General features: G+C 41.1%; 1 protein-coding gene across 1 annotated transcript; it reads right to left on the bottom strand.

Moving 5' to 3' along the window:
- LOC306920009 (semaphorin-7A) lies at positions 1 to 18133 on the bottom strand. The gene is made up of 14 exons (XM_079496599.1): positions 18015 to 18133; positions 14324 to 14460; positions 14107 to 14151; positions 13878 to 13973; positions 12928 to 13024; positions 11222 to 11329; positions 10187 to 10326; positions 9630 to 9808; positions 9131 to 9239; positions 8058 to 8220; positions 6451 to 6566; positions 5129 to 5274; positions 1790 to 1842; positions 1 to 1224 (listed from the first exon to the last, which is right to left on the bottom strand). Exons 1-14 carry the CDS (start codon positions 18112 to 18114, stop codon positions 803 to 805), a joined length of 1911 nt encoding a protein of 636 aa, XP_079352725.1. The 5' UTR covers positions 18115 to 18133; the 3' UTR covers positions 1 to 802.
- Positions 18134 to 18366: the final 233 nt, after the last annotated feature.

The following is an 18366-nucleotide window of genomic DNA, read 5'->3' as shown; positions in this document are numbered from 1 at the left end:
AATAGCATGGTTGTTTTTCACCACCTGTGCGCAACCTAACACACACAAACACATACGCACATATCTAACATTCAAGATTAAATTGTTGCATCTTATACAAGATTAACATTCTTTGGTTTTGGTTCAACAACATTGTAGCAGCAATAAAAGCAACAACAAAGACATAATAAAGGATAGCAATAACATTTGCAAGTATAGTCATAGTCATAGTGAAAGCTCTTGAAGGTGCTGTGTGCATGGCTCCTATTTCTAGTTATCATATATGTTTATGTATTTCAGGCATTCCCAAACTTACGCTTGAAATGAAATATTAACTGTTAAGGGCTTCATTAAATGTGTTAATTTGAGGTGAATTAAATCAAGCCCTTAACAGTCATTATTTAACTGACATAGATGCTAGTAGTCCAGAGGAGCTTAAAAAAGATTGAGAAACACTGGTATATTCCTTTCCCATGGTTGCCCTTATTCTGCCCTTATTCTGTTCTCTTAACCTTCCATATTAAATGTATGACACACATTTCTGAATTATGGTGACCCAACCAGTCAATCCGGTACACTTTCCCTTGAAATCCGGTACACTTTCCACTCGTGCGCGTGAAGAAAAGTCAGGGTGGCCAAAGCCATGTTTGGCGAGAACAGTGTCGCGCAAACCTGTGCGCACAATAAAGCATGTGAGCTTTTTCTGGTGGGTTCCCAGCTTGAGAGTGTACAGGTTGGTTGGGGACCTCCTGGACCCCCCTCAAGGACATCCAGGGGTCCCCGGAGCCCACTTTTGAAAGCCACTGTCTTATAATATGTGGGCCTAGCGTAGCATTACTGCTGCAACGATCAAACAGAACGACGTCAGCGTGACTGACATCGGTGGCCCTGTGGCCCCGCTGCAGGGGCCACAGGGCCAGTTATCATATAGTACAGGCTCCAACTGCAGCCTGTACTGTGCCAGGGTTTTGATGTAGCCCTTCTCCATCCACTCACACCAGTAGAGGCCCTCGTCCTTGGAGCTCATGCTGTGGATGAGCAGCAGGCAGTGATCCTCTGGGTTGCAGGGGGTGGTTTTGGAGTCGTGGTGCCAGCTGTACTCGGCATGGAGAGAAGAGATAGGGCATTGGAGGAAATGCTTCGACCCCGGAGGAACCATGATGGGGTCCACATCATGCTTCGACCCCGGAGGAACCATGATGGGGTCCACAGATTCTTTCACTCCAGCCTCACGGGATAACATTGCTGAGGACAAATCGACAAGGACATGTTCAGCAAAGAAGTAGTTATTGCTGTGAGTGTTTGGATGTTTTGGATGTTTTGAATAAGAGGTCTGCTCCCTTTTCTGAAGTTCCCCTCTGATGCAAATAATAAACATGACCATAACCATAACAATTCAACATTTATCTGCACTATGAGACAAGAATCAAAATGTGAGAACGACCCTGCTACCAACAGAACTGTATTACTAGTTAGGCTTATACGGCGCTGCTAGTATATTAAAATAACATTTGTACCCAATACCCACTGATGGTGTAATCACTTTAACCCACTTAGTTGACCAGGGTGCCAACAGGGGACCCTTCCATTTCTGTCCCGCTACGCCAAACCACTGGGCTACAGGCTCTCAACACACTGTGTGAGCTTGTATATCTGCTATTTTCACAGAGTGTTTGGCCCCAGAGGGACAGTAGGGTTCATGTGATGAAGAACCAAACCCTCAGCTGTCTCTCAGCTTGTCATGGCTAGGACAATAAGCATTAACAGCAGTGGACAGCTTGCTCTCTTTAGAATCAAAATATGTTCATACCGTTACTCTGCGAGCAAGCATGTTGGTTCCCTTCCTCCATATTATGTGTGTCACTGTGAAAAGAGAAGTGAAGTTTGTTGCTGGGAAGTGGCTTACAATAAGATATAAACACGATTATGGTTGCCTGGGCTGGAAATGACAAACACAACATCCAAATTATCATAAAAAAACATTTCAGAATGCAAAGTGGCAAATCTGGTTGCTGGTTCAAGAATTAGCTTGACAAACTCTTGGAGAACAAGTAGAGCTTGTCAGTGTGTATTCCAGCCTCTTAGTTGTAGTTGTAAAAGTACAGTTGTGTTGGTCCGACTGGCCCCCTTACAAACCCTATCCCTAACCGTACGCAGAAGCCATGTAGTCGGAGTAATGGGATGACGGAATATTGGGCAGTCCCTGAACAGATCTGAGAACATTTACAGTAGGGTTTGGCCCTTTAGTTTTGAGCGTGCTAACCGCTCCAACATGTGACTTTGTGTTTGTCTACTGTATTAGTCCGTAGCAGCAGTTACTGTGTACTGTGCACAGTTACATCTACTGTATACAAATATAGGAAGTGAAGCGGCCTGGGGTTCCATTTTAGTTATCAAACAGAGTGTTTGGTGGTGGTTTGTCACAGAGACTATTTTAAGGCCAATGCTAAATCAGAATCAGAAATTGATAAACCACAGAGCAGTGGGGCCGAAAACTTTGAGATCTGAAGAAGAAAAGTTTGTTCAGAGCCTTTCTGAGGGTTTAGCTTTGACTCCATTTAGAGCTTTCGGACAAAGGGAACCTGCTGTGGCCTCTTGACTTGAAGGTTGGGTGAGGAATGAGGAATATAAATGTTTCTCTTTTTGAGAAATGGATTGCCTTTTTATTTGCTGACTTTTATTGATTACTTCCTTTTTTTGTAAATAGAAGATCTACAGATCTACATTGCAGACATTTAAAGGAACTTTGCGTTGCAGGACTTAATCGGAATTTGACCATTAACATTTGTAACATCTATTGATTGTTCAATCGAATTGAATATTATTTTGTTTGAACAATTTCAAAGGTGACGGTTTTGTGTTTTCCTTTTGGGCTGCAATTCAGTTTGGGTTACACAGGACCTTTATTTATTTTAGTTCTTTATAGGCCTATGGTTCTATAAAGAGGGACAAGGCAATAAAACCATGATTTTACTTCTCCTACTGTGCATGTGCCTGAAACTCATGATAGAAACAAACTTCAATTGCATCACATATATAAGTTATTATAATGGCTTACTGAATACAAAGAGTATTCCTTTTTTCATACAATTCACATTATTTGCAAATAAATCAAATTGTCTATACACATTCCAAGCACAATACACTGTGATAGCATGAAAGATTAGTTCATTTTTATGCTTGGGTGTTCTTGTGTTGGACCTTATGGTCTGGAAGATTGGTCTTATTCCAAGTACCAGCTTATTATTGAAATGCTTCCTTTAATTAGAGAAGCACTTAAGAGATTGCCCATAAACATTTGGGAAGTTTGGGAACCTTGATTGCCACAGATTAGGAACCTCCAGTAACAGGAATTTCCTTCCCCGTCACCACCCTTAAAGTCATTACCGGGCCCTAAACCAAATGCCATTTTGTAGTGAACTATGATAAGAACTCAAGCAAGCTGGCATGAAACCGTAAATTAATACAAAGCACTTTATTTATTTTCTATTTTGTTTTATCATTACTTTTTTTATTTTTGGAGAAGACACTGGCAACAGTCTGTGGACAATGAGGCGGTTTGTCCCTTATTTTTATGTTTAGTTTACACAAACCAAAAACTTTAGAAACCACTACGTCACAGTCTTCACAGTTCACTGGCATTATATTATTATATTGGAGAAAAGAGCAGATCGTCCCATTGCGTTGAGCACAAGTCCAATCAACTACTGCACACCGGAAAACCAGCATTTCTGCCAGCACTGCTTACAGCCCTGCAAGATAACGTGATGAATTAATTAATTTTAAAAAGAGTCTGGCTCAGATGTGTGACTGGGCTTCATAGAAGAGAAAAGGGGCGGAGCGTCCCGTCGCAACGCATTGATTATGCTGAAGCGAGTGTGGTACCCACCAATAGGACAGAAACGCTGTGCGTTGACCCCACTTGGCAGCCATTTCACTTGTAGTTTTATTTCAGTCAGCCAACACTCTTAAGTAAATCAACCAAACTACACAGAAGGAATCCGGCACTGCCAGCACTGCCCACAACCCCACAAGACAACCATGGGAAATTGACACAGCTGAAGTCTCAGCTTGCGTTGCACTTGCAGATGTGTTGGCTGAAGCGCATGTGTGCCTGTAGCCTGAGCCCTTAGAGTTAGAATGTATAGTTTCTAACTAGAAGTATGAAAGTATATGTGCCACAAAACTCTGAAAGTCTATACCGGTATGTTAGTTTGTTTCATGCACTGTAGATCTAATGGTTAAGATTGATTTCCTTCTTTCTTTTTCTCAGTGCGCTCTCGGCTTTTCATAATGACTCATTCGTCAGTTCCTTTTCTTCGCCATCGCTGCAAAGTTATTGCAGATGAGACAAATACATTTTCCATTTGACATTGAAAAAAGAATTCTCTCAGTGTGGATGTCGTATTTATTTTGTCTCAAGTCATCTCTTTTCAATGTCATTTTCAATACTGTTCTCTCGACTCATCTTGTTAGCTGGAGTTCAATTCTAAACTATTGTGTATGTTTTTATGTCTGTTGCCCTGGCAACCTAGTTGCAGACAGAAACGCATTACATCTGGTTATTTTGTTCTTCTTTTGTGACATGCTGCAAATAGTTCCTAATAACACTAACCTCCATATTGTACAGAAAGATAGATTGATACTGTAGATACATTTTCATGCGACACAATATGACGCGTGCTGTTTCTGTTGGACCTGTGACATTTCTTACCTTCAATCTTTCTGGCTTGCATTCCTTTATAGCCAGTGTTCATAGCCATGGCCAGGGTTCATGGCCATATATAGCATGTCTTGAGTGTAGAGGGTTTGATGATGTCAGACTGACATATGATGGACTGACAACCATATTATGGTCATCTAAGTGTCTCCATGATGTCACGAGATGTCACAAGGTGCGATACCATAAACGTGGCCTTTGGTCGTAACAAAGACGACTCAAATTCTGATTCCGAGACAGACAGACAGACAGACAGACAGACAGACAGACAGACAGACAGACAGACTGACTGACTGACTGACTGACTGACTGACTGACTGACTGACTGCAGGAATAGAAGCAATCTCTGTGCGGGAGTGTGTTACCTTGTGGCAGGGCTGCAGTGGGAGTGTGTTACCTTGTGGCAGGGCTGCAGTGGGAGTGTGTTACCTTGTGGCAGGGCTGCAGTGGGTGCCATCCCAGGCACAGTAGGGGTCGCTGGCTAGAGCACATTCCTGACAGCTGGCTCCATACTTGGCACAGCTCTCCAGGTTGATCTGGACTATTTCACGTCTGGAGCTCACGTAAAGCTTCTTCTGCAATATGAAAACTAGTAGTCAATTACAATAATAACTGCTATTTCACTCATTTTACATGATGATGATATGTGTGTATGTGTGTGTGTGTGTGTGTGTGTGTGTGTGTGTGTGTGTGTGTGTGTGTGTGTGTGTGTGTGTGTGTGTGTGTGTGTGTGTGTGTGTGTGTGTGTGTGTGCGTGTGCGTGCGTGTGTGCTTGTGCGTCTTTTCATTTTTTTTGGGGGGGGGGGGGGTGGATTTATTTTTATAGTTAAGAGAGTAGACAGACAGGAAATTCAGAGCAGTGCTCAGGAAAGGAATGCACCACAGCGCATCACGGCATCAACCACTATCATCTGGTCTACCCATACATCTCATGAGCATTTGCGCCTGTCGTAGACATGCGCAGAGCAAGTTCAGTCAGGGAACCTCAGTACCGCCTCAGCATCACGCTCCCATTCACATGATTCACTCAGCCAATCACACACTCACTCCATCTTCATACCGGCTACTTTAACCGGAGGTTTGCATTCCTCCTTCTGCTTGCTTGCTCGCTGCTGCTACCGTATACCTGCGTGCTGCAGTATACAACCTTGCTTGCTGCTGCTGTATCAGCACGCCGCTGTATACAAACCTGCTGCGCACCCACCTCCACCCCAGCTACCACCTGTCGTTTTGGATCTACTGTTTAGGTACGGGGGATTCGGAGTCCCTATGGTCGGGACTGATGCGCTTGATCTAAGTACCTAAAAAGCAGATCCAATACATCGCCAAACCATAATAAATATACTGTATTGCTCATCTATATTCAATAAATATATATTACATCCTTCTTGAGTTGTCTGACTGAACTACATTTACATTTTAGTCAAGGCAAGTTAAACAAATAGGGCCATTCAAATTGCTTTGCATACACATTAAGCATTAAGATATATCACAGAGCACGCACAGTCGCACACGCATGCGAGCGCACGCACAGTCACACACACACACACACACACACACACACACACACACACACACACACACACACACACACATACTGTACACACACGCACGCACGCGCGCACACACATACCACCCCCAGTGGATATTTGACTGTGGAATAGGCCTTTTCATATAAGAAACGCAATGCTTGATTCATTACACCACACCCTATAGTATGTCTAGTAATGTGCTGTAAATGCGTGACTCACAGTGGAGGGGTTAAGGATCATGTTATCAACGTGGGCTCGGTGGCTGAAAGGATGATACTCTGCGATGATGAACGTCTGCGTGTCATTCTCCAGTACCTTTTGAACTCCTCCATTCTCTGTAGAAAGTCATAAGAAGAGACATGGAGATTACAGAGATAATTTTGAGCAACCTCTAAGCATGTCCAAACATTTCGTTTATACACCGCCATAGGGCTTGCTTGACACACACACGTCACTTCCTCTTGCAAGCCCCAGCACTTTTGTGTTTCTTAAAGTCTACCCATTAAGACCGGAGGCTGATTCTACAAATGCCTTAAATCAGTAGCTCTCACACTTAATGATGTTTTAAAATTGTTTAAAAAAATTGCAATGTACTAGCTCGCAGCACGACACTAAAGTGACATGCTGTGAGCTTATTTTTTAACTCAAAAATCTATCTTTGTTTCCTGGACCAAAATATTTTGAGATGGAGGGGTCCACAGTCAAATACATTTTGTTGGTCCTTGACACCACTAATACGGAAACATTTGACATTTGTAGAATCAGCCTCGGTCTTAATGGGTTAATCCATAGTATTCATAGTTTTTCCCACTGTAGACATTATTACATTACAATACATTATTTTGTACAAAAAGTATTTTGTACAATTTTGTTTTTATAATAATCTCAAATTCAACTACTGTACCCTCAATTAGGTTGTGATATTTCACAAGACTTTAACAAGTGTGTCATGTTTCATCATGTTCATAGCATCATCACTTGCATTTCCCAACACAGTCTAGAATGTGCTGATAATATAACCTAAGGGTGTGTTCACTCTATCCTTATCTATCTATCTATCTTGTATTTTCTTTTTAAATACTTTTTTGCCTACGACTATGTTGAAAAACAAGAAGAGAAAAATGTTGCTAGCTTTGGCTGTTTTTGAGGAGCACGCAGCACATCACAACCTCATCCATTAGCTCCATCTGGACAAAGCTCTTTTTTTTATTTACTCTTGGCCAAGCAAGGGATTTTAAGACCTGTAGCGTCAGAATTCAGTAAAAAATAAAAACGGGTTGTCTGCACATTTCACAAAACGTTAAACTTTCAAAAGTACTCTGTTAGGCCAAAATGAGTGGACTGACCAGTGCCTTTTAAAGATGGATGGTAGTGGTGCACCTCTAAATGTTCTAGTGACCCCTTCCCCCGGAGGGTCGGGATCCACAGTTTGAGAATCACTCACCTAATAGATAACATCTATGACTTTAATTTATTTGGAACTATTGATGATGTAAGCTTGATGTGGTTACATTATACCACACCTTCTTCCAGTCCCTCGCCTCCAATGAATAACCTCATGATGTGACTCAGGAAAAGGAAATGAATCATGTGTTTGAATGGAGAATTGGAGATGATGGCGGTTTGGATCATCAGTCTGAATAAACCACACCAGATCTAAGTAAACCAAGTTCACTGACCTAAAGGTAACAAAGGATTGAGTCCAGTTACACATATTGTATGTCATGGATATTCAACCCCTAGGGCGTCCTCAGAGTCACTGTGGTTGGTGTTGTTTTTCCTAGATTTGAAAGATCTTTACAAATGAAACATTATTTATTACCCACCTAGAGAGAGGAGGAGGACTGTCTGGTTGTGGAGGCTGTCTACACAGAGGTGTGTGTAGTGGTGAGTGCTTATAAAGGCTCTTCGTGGTTGGATTGTGTCCTCCATCTCCGAGTGATTCTCCACCACTCTCATGGCCGGCATTGCTGCACGCTCCCCAGTACACTAGCGGTGAGAGAAGACAGGCAGGTGTTTGAGCCAACAGTAGACTCTGGTATAATGTTGTTGTTTTTATTGGGCATTGTAATGCCGTGTCTGTTTACAAAATAACTTGAACAGATAACTGTATTTTCATTAAACTTGGAGGGAATGATCAGTAGGCTGGATTGAAAGGGTCCACGGTCAAGGGCACAATCATGTTCAAAATGGAGAATGCATGGACAGGACAGATTTTGGGATTGGAGTCATCATCAGCTGGAATACACTGGAGGCAGAACTGACTCTTTATTGGCTAATAAATGCATTTGTGATAATATATGATGGCTGCATATTATGTTTCACTGCTGTGATATGTTTTTATACTGAGATACCTTATACAGTATTGATACAGTGAAATATGCCACTGATTAGAAAGATAGTCAACTGTTCACTGTTCTGTCTTGATGTGGATTTTACTGTGTACTAAAAGCTCCTCCCACTCTGACATCCTCTATCAGCTGTGCCTTCAAGGCAGTTTGCCAGACATACAGCGCCCAACCCCTTGCACCACATTGTCCACGGTTGGGGGGGAAACTGTGGCACAAGCAGGATTCGATCCAAGGAGGTGTGGGTTGGGCGTCTATTAGAGAGGCAAGCCACTGAGACTGGTGCTGAGATGGGGTATTTATTGGTCTGTATTAGAATGTGACAATGCCCAACTCCTGTAACATATTTCCTGTCGCTGCTTACGGAACCCAGCACAAGTGCCTTGTTCATGACCGCATCACTGTGGTGCCATTGTAGAATCGGCCTCAGGTCTTAATGGGTCAAGTGTTATATACTGTCACGCCAGTACTAATTTTGTCCATGTAGGTATAGCATATTATTCCCACATGCCTCTCATGTCCCTTTTGGAATCATATACACAGACACTTACTGTTCCAGGTCTTGGATCTGGGATGGCTTCAGTGTAGCCCTTGAACTCAGATTTTGTGAAGACGCGTTCGATGTCACCAACTGTGTACTCACATACTGCACTCGTGCCCCTGTGAACATAGACAGAGAGTCAGCAACCTTACACAACCTCAATTTTAACCTCAGTTTCTCAATTTCTTGCAAGATTCTGCTCTCTGGGCGAGGCAACCTGGAAACTGAACAGCTGAACAACCCACAAGAGGACTGCTGACCGAGAATAGGATAGGAAGAGGAAGTGATTCAGCCCATGCAGTGGAATTTTGCCAAGAGGAACCAAACCTTTTATGTTGAGCTACAAATTAAGCAACCACATCCTGGCTAAATAATAACAAAGGTAACTAAACTATGGTCAGTCAGTAAGTTCCTAATGCGAACTAAAATAAAAGCCTGGGTTCCGAAGCTAGTAAGTTCCTATCCTCTTTGTCTAATCAATAGATGATGATGAGTAATGTACACAGTACCATTCATTTTTGAAGAGTGCATAGACCCTGGTGTCCTGCCACTGGTCTGCATGGAGCGCAGCCACATCCACCAGTTCACTGTAGTGCTTTCTGCTGCTCTTGTCTCCACAATAGAGCCTGGCCTGAAGCTGGGATGTCCATTCAAACTGCCGGTAGAGCTTAGAGCCGCCACGGTCTGCCTGGTTGGAACACCACAGTAAGAGCAGACATGTCAAGGATGAACAACAGAGCCAATCTACAGGTACCAGCTTACAGCACGTTGCATCGCGACACATGAGGTTGTTATCTAAGTGTATGCAGTTAGTGTATAGGGCTTTAGTGACTAAGCAAATTCTGGCACAATCACATTGATGTGATAGCATGAAGAAGTGCTGGGTGTTGTTCATTGCCCCTGGTAAACTAATTCATATTTATTTTTTACAGACATAGATGCTCTACTTCAGCAACTTTCATAGGTCTGAGTAAGCGCCATATACCTTAGTCAATCAACATCAGGGCAGAGGTCGAGGAATCACATGCTAAGAATGTCTTTGTTTAGCTGTATATGAGGTCCTTACCATGCAAACCTGGCTAACAAAAGGTAGCCACATGTCGCTGTTCATGCTTGGGTCTGTCTTCTTCTCATTATAAAATGCAAATATCTTGTTCTGCTGGTCGATGGTTCTATTACTGACCACCAAGCTCACATACTTCTGCTCTGAGGATCAGAAAAACAAGGAACTGATCAGCCTCTATACAGTTTCATTGATGCCATGATACGAAATAAAATATAAAACTGCTGTCATAAAGTGAATAATTAAAGGTATATTTCACTTTAAAATAAAATAAACCTTAATACATTAAAAAGTATTTAAAAAAAGTAATGGCAAAATCACAGAAATGTCATTCTAATGCTCGAGGGTGCCATGATTTTGTGGCAGTATTTCATTGCTGTTAGGCGGAAACCTCTTATCTCCATATTTTAACTTTTTGTGCACCCTAATATTGATCATACTACAGCGTCACACAAAACATGAAGATCAGCAGATCACAAAGCAACACATTTTGAGATTGACGATCTGCTACTTTTGCTATTTTTGAATTTAGTTACAGTTTGGGACATGAGGATTCCACCCGACAGACGATTTTTAAGTACTACAACTGCAGGATCTACAGTAATAGATCCTCATGTGTTTGTCCATGCTGAATATGCACACAAACTGTTGCTAGGATTGTCATCCTATCATCCTATGGATATGTCATCCATATGGTATGCAAATAATAGGTATGATGACACCATATTTGCACAAAGTTGAAATACTGGTTTGACTTCACCTTGCTTGACATTGTAGGCTGTACACTGTGGCTGTAGCCTACACATTGTAGGCTGTACACTGTCTACATTATGACTTCACTTCTACATGGACAACCAATCACACGTAATCTAAACTACGTGTGATTACGTGTGACTACAGTCTTTGGACTCGATTAGCTGATAGAGAAAAGGGTCGTTAAACCATCAATATAGCCCCTGCTCACAGTAAACCTCAGTAAAGGCTAAAACAAACACAAACATAATTGTTGTATAATACTGTAGTTCACTACTACTGTACCTTTTCTGTGGTTGTCAGGTCTGACTCTGTTCATCCCAGACTTATGGATGCCAACAGATTCCTCTGTTCCAGAATGAGTGACATAGAGCTCTTCACCGCTTGATGACTCTGGGACGGTAAAATAAATAGTTAACTTAACTATAATGATTAATTCATAAAACATAGCTTCTAATTGTCTATTGCAGTGACCAAGTGAATATCCCCCAATAGCGTGTCAGTGAGTGCCTAAGTTAGGAAAAACTAAACAAGCAATGATATCCCTTCCCTCGAGGATTAAGATCAAGTGCCCTTGGCCTTGTGCAAGCGATTTAATGACAGTAGAAGACTGTGGTTTTACTGAGTAGCATCCAGAACTGGTGAATCTAGCTCAGAAAACAATTTCTGCTGAGTTTATCTGCTCATCCTACTGCTGTATTAAAGTGAACAGTATGCTATTGTATGCAGACCCTCCTTCACCCAAGCATACAATGCACATTTGTTCTATTCCTCCAAGGTCTCCAGATGACCGTTCACTGTACTCTTATTTGGCTAGCATCTATATTATGTTTGAATAGAAGTGATAAGGGAAAAGATAATGTAAATTCCCATATGTCTATACACAAGTTCTTTGACTGAAATGTTAAACATGGAGGTGCTTTAACAGTACATGCTCATCGAAACCCTTTGCATTCCCTGGTTAATAAATAGTAAATGAACAAGAATTAAGGAGTGTGAAAGCCCCACTAACAGCCCCTTTAGCCCATGCTGTAACCCTGTAGGCCAAAGGGTGGCGCTAGAGGAAAGGCCATGGGGTCACTAAACTGAGAAAGGTTCATCCCGGAATGTGCCTGTTAGATTCTGGGATGATATCTTGTGTGCAAAGCTGACATTTTAGGCTGAGGGTGACACGAGGTCTCACTTGAAAAAGAGATCTCTGATCTCTCAGTGTGACTGTGACTAGCTGGTAAAAAAGAGAGAGAGAGAGGAGAGAGAGAGAGAGAGAGAGAGAGAGAGAGAGAGAGAGAGAGAGAGAGAGAGAGAGAGAGAGAGAGAGAAACACGTGTGGAAAGGTCATGAGGTCACATGAATAGGTGGTGTTCTTCCTCCAGAGTGCAGGAATGTACTGATGACGTTTGTTTCATGCATGCGACCAATTTCAGATATGAAAATCAGACCCAATGGTGGGGCTTGAGCAAAGGTCAGTGGGTCGCCGAAACGAGTAGAGGGCACCTCCCAGGGTCCCGGAAAACTTCGCAGAAGATTTCATAGCAAGTTGCATAGCTACTTATTTTAAGATAATATGTTGTCTGGAACCATGGACAGATAGATAATAAGACATACAGTTGGAGGCCATCGATATTGTCCTTTTCTTTTTGCTGAGGTTTGCGTGATCTGCGCAAAACCCCTTTTGGTGTTTTAAACATTATGTTATAATTTAGCTATTGAAAAATAGCAGATCTACAAGCTCATAGCGCGTCACCGAGTGGCGCGCTACGAGCTTGTAGGTCTGCTATTTTTGAAACATCGTGAAAATATTTATTTCAGAAAACTGGAGGATTTAGAAGGATTTTTTAAAATTTTTGAGGTCAGGCCTAAATGGGTCAAATAATAAGGGACAATATCGGTGGCACCCAACTGTAGCCAAGTCCTTCTATAACGCCAGGGGAAAGTCAAACAATTAAAAAATGTCATTTGAAAGAGAGAGATGAGAGTTTTTAATAGCTCACCAATAAGTACAGATGGTTCCCCTTCCTTAATGTGAACTTGCTTAATGCTTGCAAATTGTTCAGCTGGTGTGCACAAAGCCGATGGCTCCGACATATTCTGAAATGAAATACATTTGCTATTTAGCCTATTTCCGATGACAAGTGACAACCTTCACATTCAGTAATTCTTGTGATCTTTTGTGGTCAGATGTAATTTCCTGGGGTCTAGTAGGACTATAGTAAATAATAATAAAGAAATCACCGTAAAATTTTCCCCCGCCCCCCCCTGTCAAAAATAGCCAAAAACACTAAAACGAAAGAAATGGAAAAGAAATGAACACTCATCTTTTACTTTCTCTAATAACAACCTATAAAACATGAACATTGGTTGAAAATAAACCAAAGTTGTACCTTGTTAAAATACCGTATGGACACAGTGCTTTTCCAATATTTTATACAAACAGATACATTGTGTGTGAATTAAATGATAAATGAATGGGAAATTCTCTTCCGGAAACAGTGCCGTTACCTGTCACTGTTGAGGTCTATTGACCACAAGCCTTCGGTGAACAGCCATACTGCCTACTTCTACCATTACAACATTGTTCTTTAAAAAGCCTATACTTCCTTTTTTAGCTGTGCTTTTTCAGAAACACCACTTTCAAAAGTCTGCAATTTGTGTGCGTGCGTGCGTCTGTGTGTGTGTGTGTGTGTGTGTGTGTGTGTGTGTGTGTGTGTGTGTGTGTGTGTGTGTGTGTGTGTGTGCTTTACTTCGATAGTAGAGACTAGAGAGACAGGAAACTGCTGGTGTCCCTTCAGAATCAAATGAGGGAGGTCACAATTTCTGACACTATCGATATTTCTTGACTAAATTAGTACAAAGAACACTTGAACTCTCAAAGAACAGATGCTGGGCATTCATTTCCACCATGTAGATCGTTTGTCTTGTCTCATACCATATTATAACATACCATATTACAACATGTTGTTTCTCCGCCATTATTTCCACACATGAAGAGTTGGTCATCTTTCCTCTTGTGAATTACAGTGATATTATATTGACAATTCTGAAAAGATAAAAAAAAATAAAGAAAGTATACTCATGTAACTAGTTCTCTTGTCCAGGGCAACCTCAAACATTAGCGTAACTTTCTGGATCAAATGCAATGTGGTACTAATTTGTGGTTTTAAAATACTCACTGACACAGGATCACTGCCACTGCATTCGCTTCCAAAAGCAGGAGTCTGTGATTAATCCAAGTAATCATCAATGTATTAGTATCAATAAGAGTTGTAGATGTATTCATATTTGTTACTACTCACCAACACAAATGTATAATTTGTTCTTCATTCATCTGTTTTTCATTTTGATACCCCTACCCTTATCACATAATTATAGCTAAACCCATAATATTACCTTGGAAGACAGTTGAAGATTGTGAAAGTTTGCAAAGTACAGGTGAGTTTTCCCTGCAGCGGTGACGACATCTTGTTGACCAAGGAGAAGCTGTATGTGTGCATCATTTCCATGTAGAGATAGTCTTTTGAATGTGTCTGAAATGTAAATTAAATACTTTAAAAGGTTTGGATATGTTTATTCTTGATACCTTTTGTAATCTTTACCATGGCAGCCTCATCCCTGATTAAAAAAGCACCAAACAGTGTTGGGAAATACTGTGTTTCCTTTGTACATTGCATACTGTAGCTTGAAAAAACGAAACAAAAAAAAAGTTGAGCTGGAATGTGGTAACGGAGGGATTTTTATTTTATTTTAGCTACAGTAGATGCTGAAAAAGCAACCGGCCTCCACAATATGCCAGCCACATTCATGTGTCTGTCATCAGACAAATATTGTAAATTACATTCCCGAAAGAAATGAAAGTGGCCAGAACCGTTAGTCTGTTTAGAGTATTTTGTTAAAACCAGGTTAGTAACTAGGCCAGTTTCTATTTGAAATGTTTTATCCTTTTATCCTTTCCCCATCAATTAGAGGGATACTATACTACTAAATATTTTTAGCACTCGATAAACCCGCATTTGATCAACCTTTTTGATTAAATAAATATGGAGAGTGAAAAAGCCAATTATATGATCTACAGAAGGAATTATACGGTAGAGACCATGGAATGCTTTTAATTGGTTTTAATCGTACCTAGAAAACAAATCACAATGTACATTTTGGGAGTCTATAAGCTATGAAGGTCACTTGTGGTCAATGTGGTGTACCACAGGGATCAATCTTAAGCAGACCATTAGTTTTGGATGTATGTCATCTGCAGTAACATCTCCGATGTCGCTGTTTGCAGATGACTCTGCCAAACTAGTGTCTAATTAGTGTCTGTTAATTGACAACAGACAGTCCTACTCCTAATTGGCTCAATTAAAGCACAAGCTTTATATGGTTTATATGGTTATATGGTTTAGTCTGCAGGACAGAACCGTGTATCCAAATATATGGGAGACATGCTGGACCAGGCAAAAACAAACAAACCATTGTTTTTATATCGTTAAAGGAGCATTCAGTGATTTGGGTGATTTGGAAAAAAACCCGGTCCACCCGGTAACAAGATGTGCACATGCACACGCTTTACAGTGGGGGAAGTACAACAGACCAACAGCACGTGCACCAATGCCCGCCCCACTCGATCATGATTGGAGGAAGGCCCCTCTCATCCTGATTGGATGAAGGCTTTGCCACCCAAAGCCCAAACCGAAACTAGGGTTTTTTGACCCCAGGGGCTCACTGGGGACAGGGAGGAACTCCTTATATGGTCAGCACACTTTATAGTAGGGAGGATTATCCAAAAAATAAGAAAAAATAAGTGATATTTGAATTAAGTGAAATCACTGAAAATACCTTTAACACTTTAATTTAAAAGTTATGAGGCTCTGAGTATTAAGTTGTTTTGTTGATTCAATGTAAATTTTGACTACACCTGGTCAACAAAAACACCTTGAAGACCATAACAGGAGCCCTCCTACAAGGTTTCTTTGACTACGCTTGCACCTCCTGGTACCACAACACCTCTAAGGCCCTTAAAACAAGGCTCCAGACTTCCCAAAACAAACTGGTCAGGATACTACTTGGTCTCACTCCCCGAACCCACCTCACCCCTGCCCACTTTGACAGGCTAGAATGGCTTAGGGTTGACGACAGAGTACAGCACCTTGCAATGGGTCTGGTCCACAAGATTCGCTACACCACCAAGATACCCATGTACCTGTCTAAATACTTCCTTAATGTCAACGAAGTCCACACCCACAACACCAGTGGGAGTTCAACAAACCATGTGCAACCCAGATTCGGCACAAACAAGGGACTAAATTAATTTCGCTCCTATGCCACCAAAATGTGGAACGCCCTACCAACAGTCATTAAGACATGCAAATCCCTTGACTCCTTCAAAACTGCTCTCAAAGGGCACCTACGGACGGCTGCAATTCGAAACTGGCCCCCGTAAAATCTGAACGCACCCACCCTTGTTCCCCCTCACTGTATATGTTTCTTTTCCCTTTTTACCTCCTATGATGATTTCAATTTTGACTATATAGTTGTGTATATTCGTACGTCTCTAAATGTTTTGATGAATTGAAAATGGTGGGCCCTATTGTAAACAAGTGTAATGCTTTATGGTGTCGTCCACTCACAGTTTTTGTATTTTTGTATTTTGTATAGTTGTACTTGAAATGTACTGTAATTCTGCAAACTGTTAATAAATCAATCAATCAATCAATCAATCAATCAATCAAGCAATCAAAAAACCTGCTCTGCATGGTTTATAATGGACCTTATGTGAAAATGTAAACAAATATTGATAGTGAGTTAAATGTGACCGTGGGAGCTGATACTCTCTCCTCTACTCTTATAGCCATTTCAGGGGAAATGGGCAAGATTAATTTTAGGAACCTTAAGTAACCCTTTTGGGAGGTCCGAAACTTTGTCTTCAGTGACTTGAGAGAGATACCATTGTACCATTGTAATCAAAGTGACACTACACTGACCACATTAGCGATTTGAGGACCAATAGGACAAGGTTGAAAATTGGCTCCTTGTCAACAGCATACTTAGCCCAATTGATACCTTGCAGCAATTTTTGGAAAGAAAAGAAAATAACAAATCTTAAATAACCTATTGAAATTGTTCTTTGCTTTGTGGACAAACTCATTGCTTAAACATTTATTTATTTTTCTTACTTGCTTGCTTGCTTACTTAATTATACTTACTTACTTTTAAGGACAAAATCTGTAACACAATATCATATAACCCATATAACTTGTCTTGTTGACAGTTAGGTAGTTTGCTGACCGCTGGCAGCCAACCACGTAGAACCACGTAGAAGTCCACACCCACAACACCAGAGGGAGTGCAACGAACCATGTACAACCCAGATTCGGCACAAACAAGGGACTAAATTCTTTTCGCTCCTATGCCACCAAAATGTGGAACGCCCTACCAACTGTCATTAAGACATGCGAATCCCTTGACTCCTTCAAAACCGCTCTCAAAGGGCACCTACGGATGGCTGCAATTTGAAACTGGCCCCCGTAAAATCTGATTCCCCCCCCCTCCCTTTTTTCCCCTCACTGTATATATTTCTTTTCCCTTTTTACCTCCTTTATGATGAATTCCTGTTCTGTCTATAGAAGTGTCTATTTGTACGTCTCTAAATGTTTTGATGATTTGAACATGGTGGACCCTATTGGAAACAAGTGTAATGCTTAATTGGGTCGTCCACTCACAGTTAACAGCCTTTGTATTGAGTTTGTGCTTGAAATGTACTGTAATTCTGCAAACTGTTAATAAATTCTTCAATCAATCAATCAAACCAGTTAATTAACCTGTGGGCCACTGTAGGGTTTCATATTCTTCTTAGTGTCATCCACAAAGTAACAGTTTTTGTATTGACTTGTGCTTTCGTTTGAAATGTACCCAAAAATCAATCAATCAATCAATCAATCAAGTAGGCTACAATAATTTAAGATTGCATTCATCACAGCGTTTGATGACAAATTATTTGTTCGGCTTCATAATGTGACAGACAGACAAGAGAAGTTATTTGAATTCACATTCTCAATGACAAATAGGAATATAGGCAGCTAAGGCTTACCTCTGTCTGTGTCTGTGAATATCATCCTTGGTCTTGGAGTCTGCGTTGGATTAGCCATCAAATTGCCTAGGCATATTAAAAGTAACACAACAACCTGCATTGTTCCTCTTCAGCACGGCACTGACAGCTGACTGTTGCTTGCTTGTAAAAGGGTTCACTCACTATACTAGGCTATGCTGAGGAGGAACTAGTCGATTGACTCGATTCATATTTCGTCATAGGATTTCGGATATTTTCGTCTCGCGCATGCTCACCTCCTCACCAGAGACCAATTGGTTCGGAATTATTATAACAAAAAATTAAACAAAATTAAAGACAAATTGAAATCCTCTTTTTAAAGGTAGCCTAAAAT

The sequence above is a fragment of the Electrona antarctica genome, assembly GCF_951216825.1.
Source record: "Electrona antarctica genome assembly, chromosome: 3".
In the NCBI taxonomy this organism is placed as follows: domain Eukaryota; kingdom Metazoa; phylum Chordata; class Actinopteri; order Myctophiformes; family Myctophidae; genus Electrona; species Electrona antarctica.
This window is presented reverse-complemented; position numbering and strand designations above follow the sequence as displayed.

What these genes read in the sequence shown, in the direction of transcription:
- LOC306920009 (XM_079496599.1), bottom strand. Translation starts at nt 18,114, where the DNA reads ATGCAGGTTGTTGTGTTACTTTTAATATGCCTAGGCAATTTGATGGCT. An exon ending in GGAACCATCTGTACTTATTG is followed by an intron (nt 11,330 to 12,927) that starts GTGAGCTATTAA and finishes TTACCGTCCCAG; the next exon opens with AGTCATCAAGCGGTGAAGAG. An exon ending in CAGATCCAAGACCTGGAACA is followed by an intron (nt 8,221 to 9,130) that starts GTAAGTGTCTGT and finishes TCTCACCGCTAG; the next exon opens with TGTACTGGGGAGCGTGCAGC.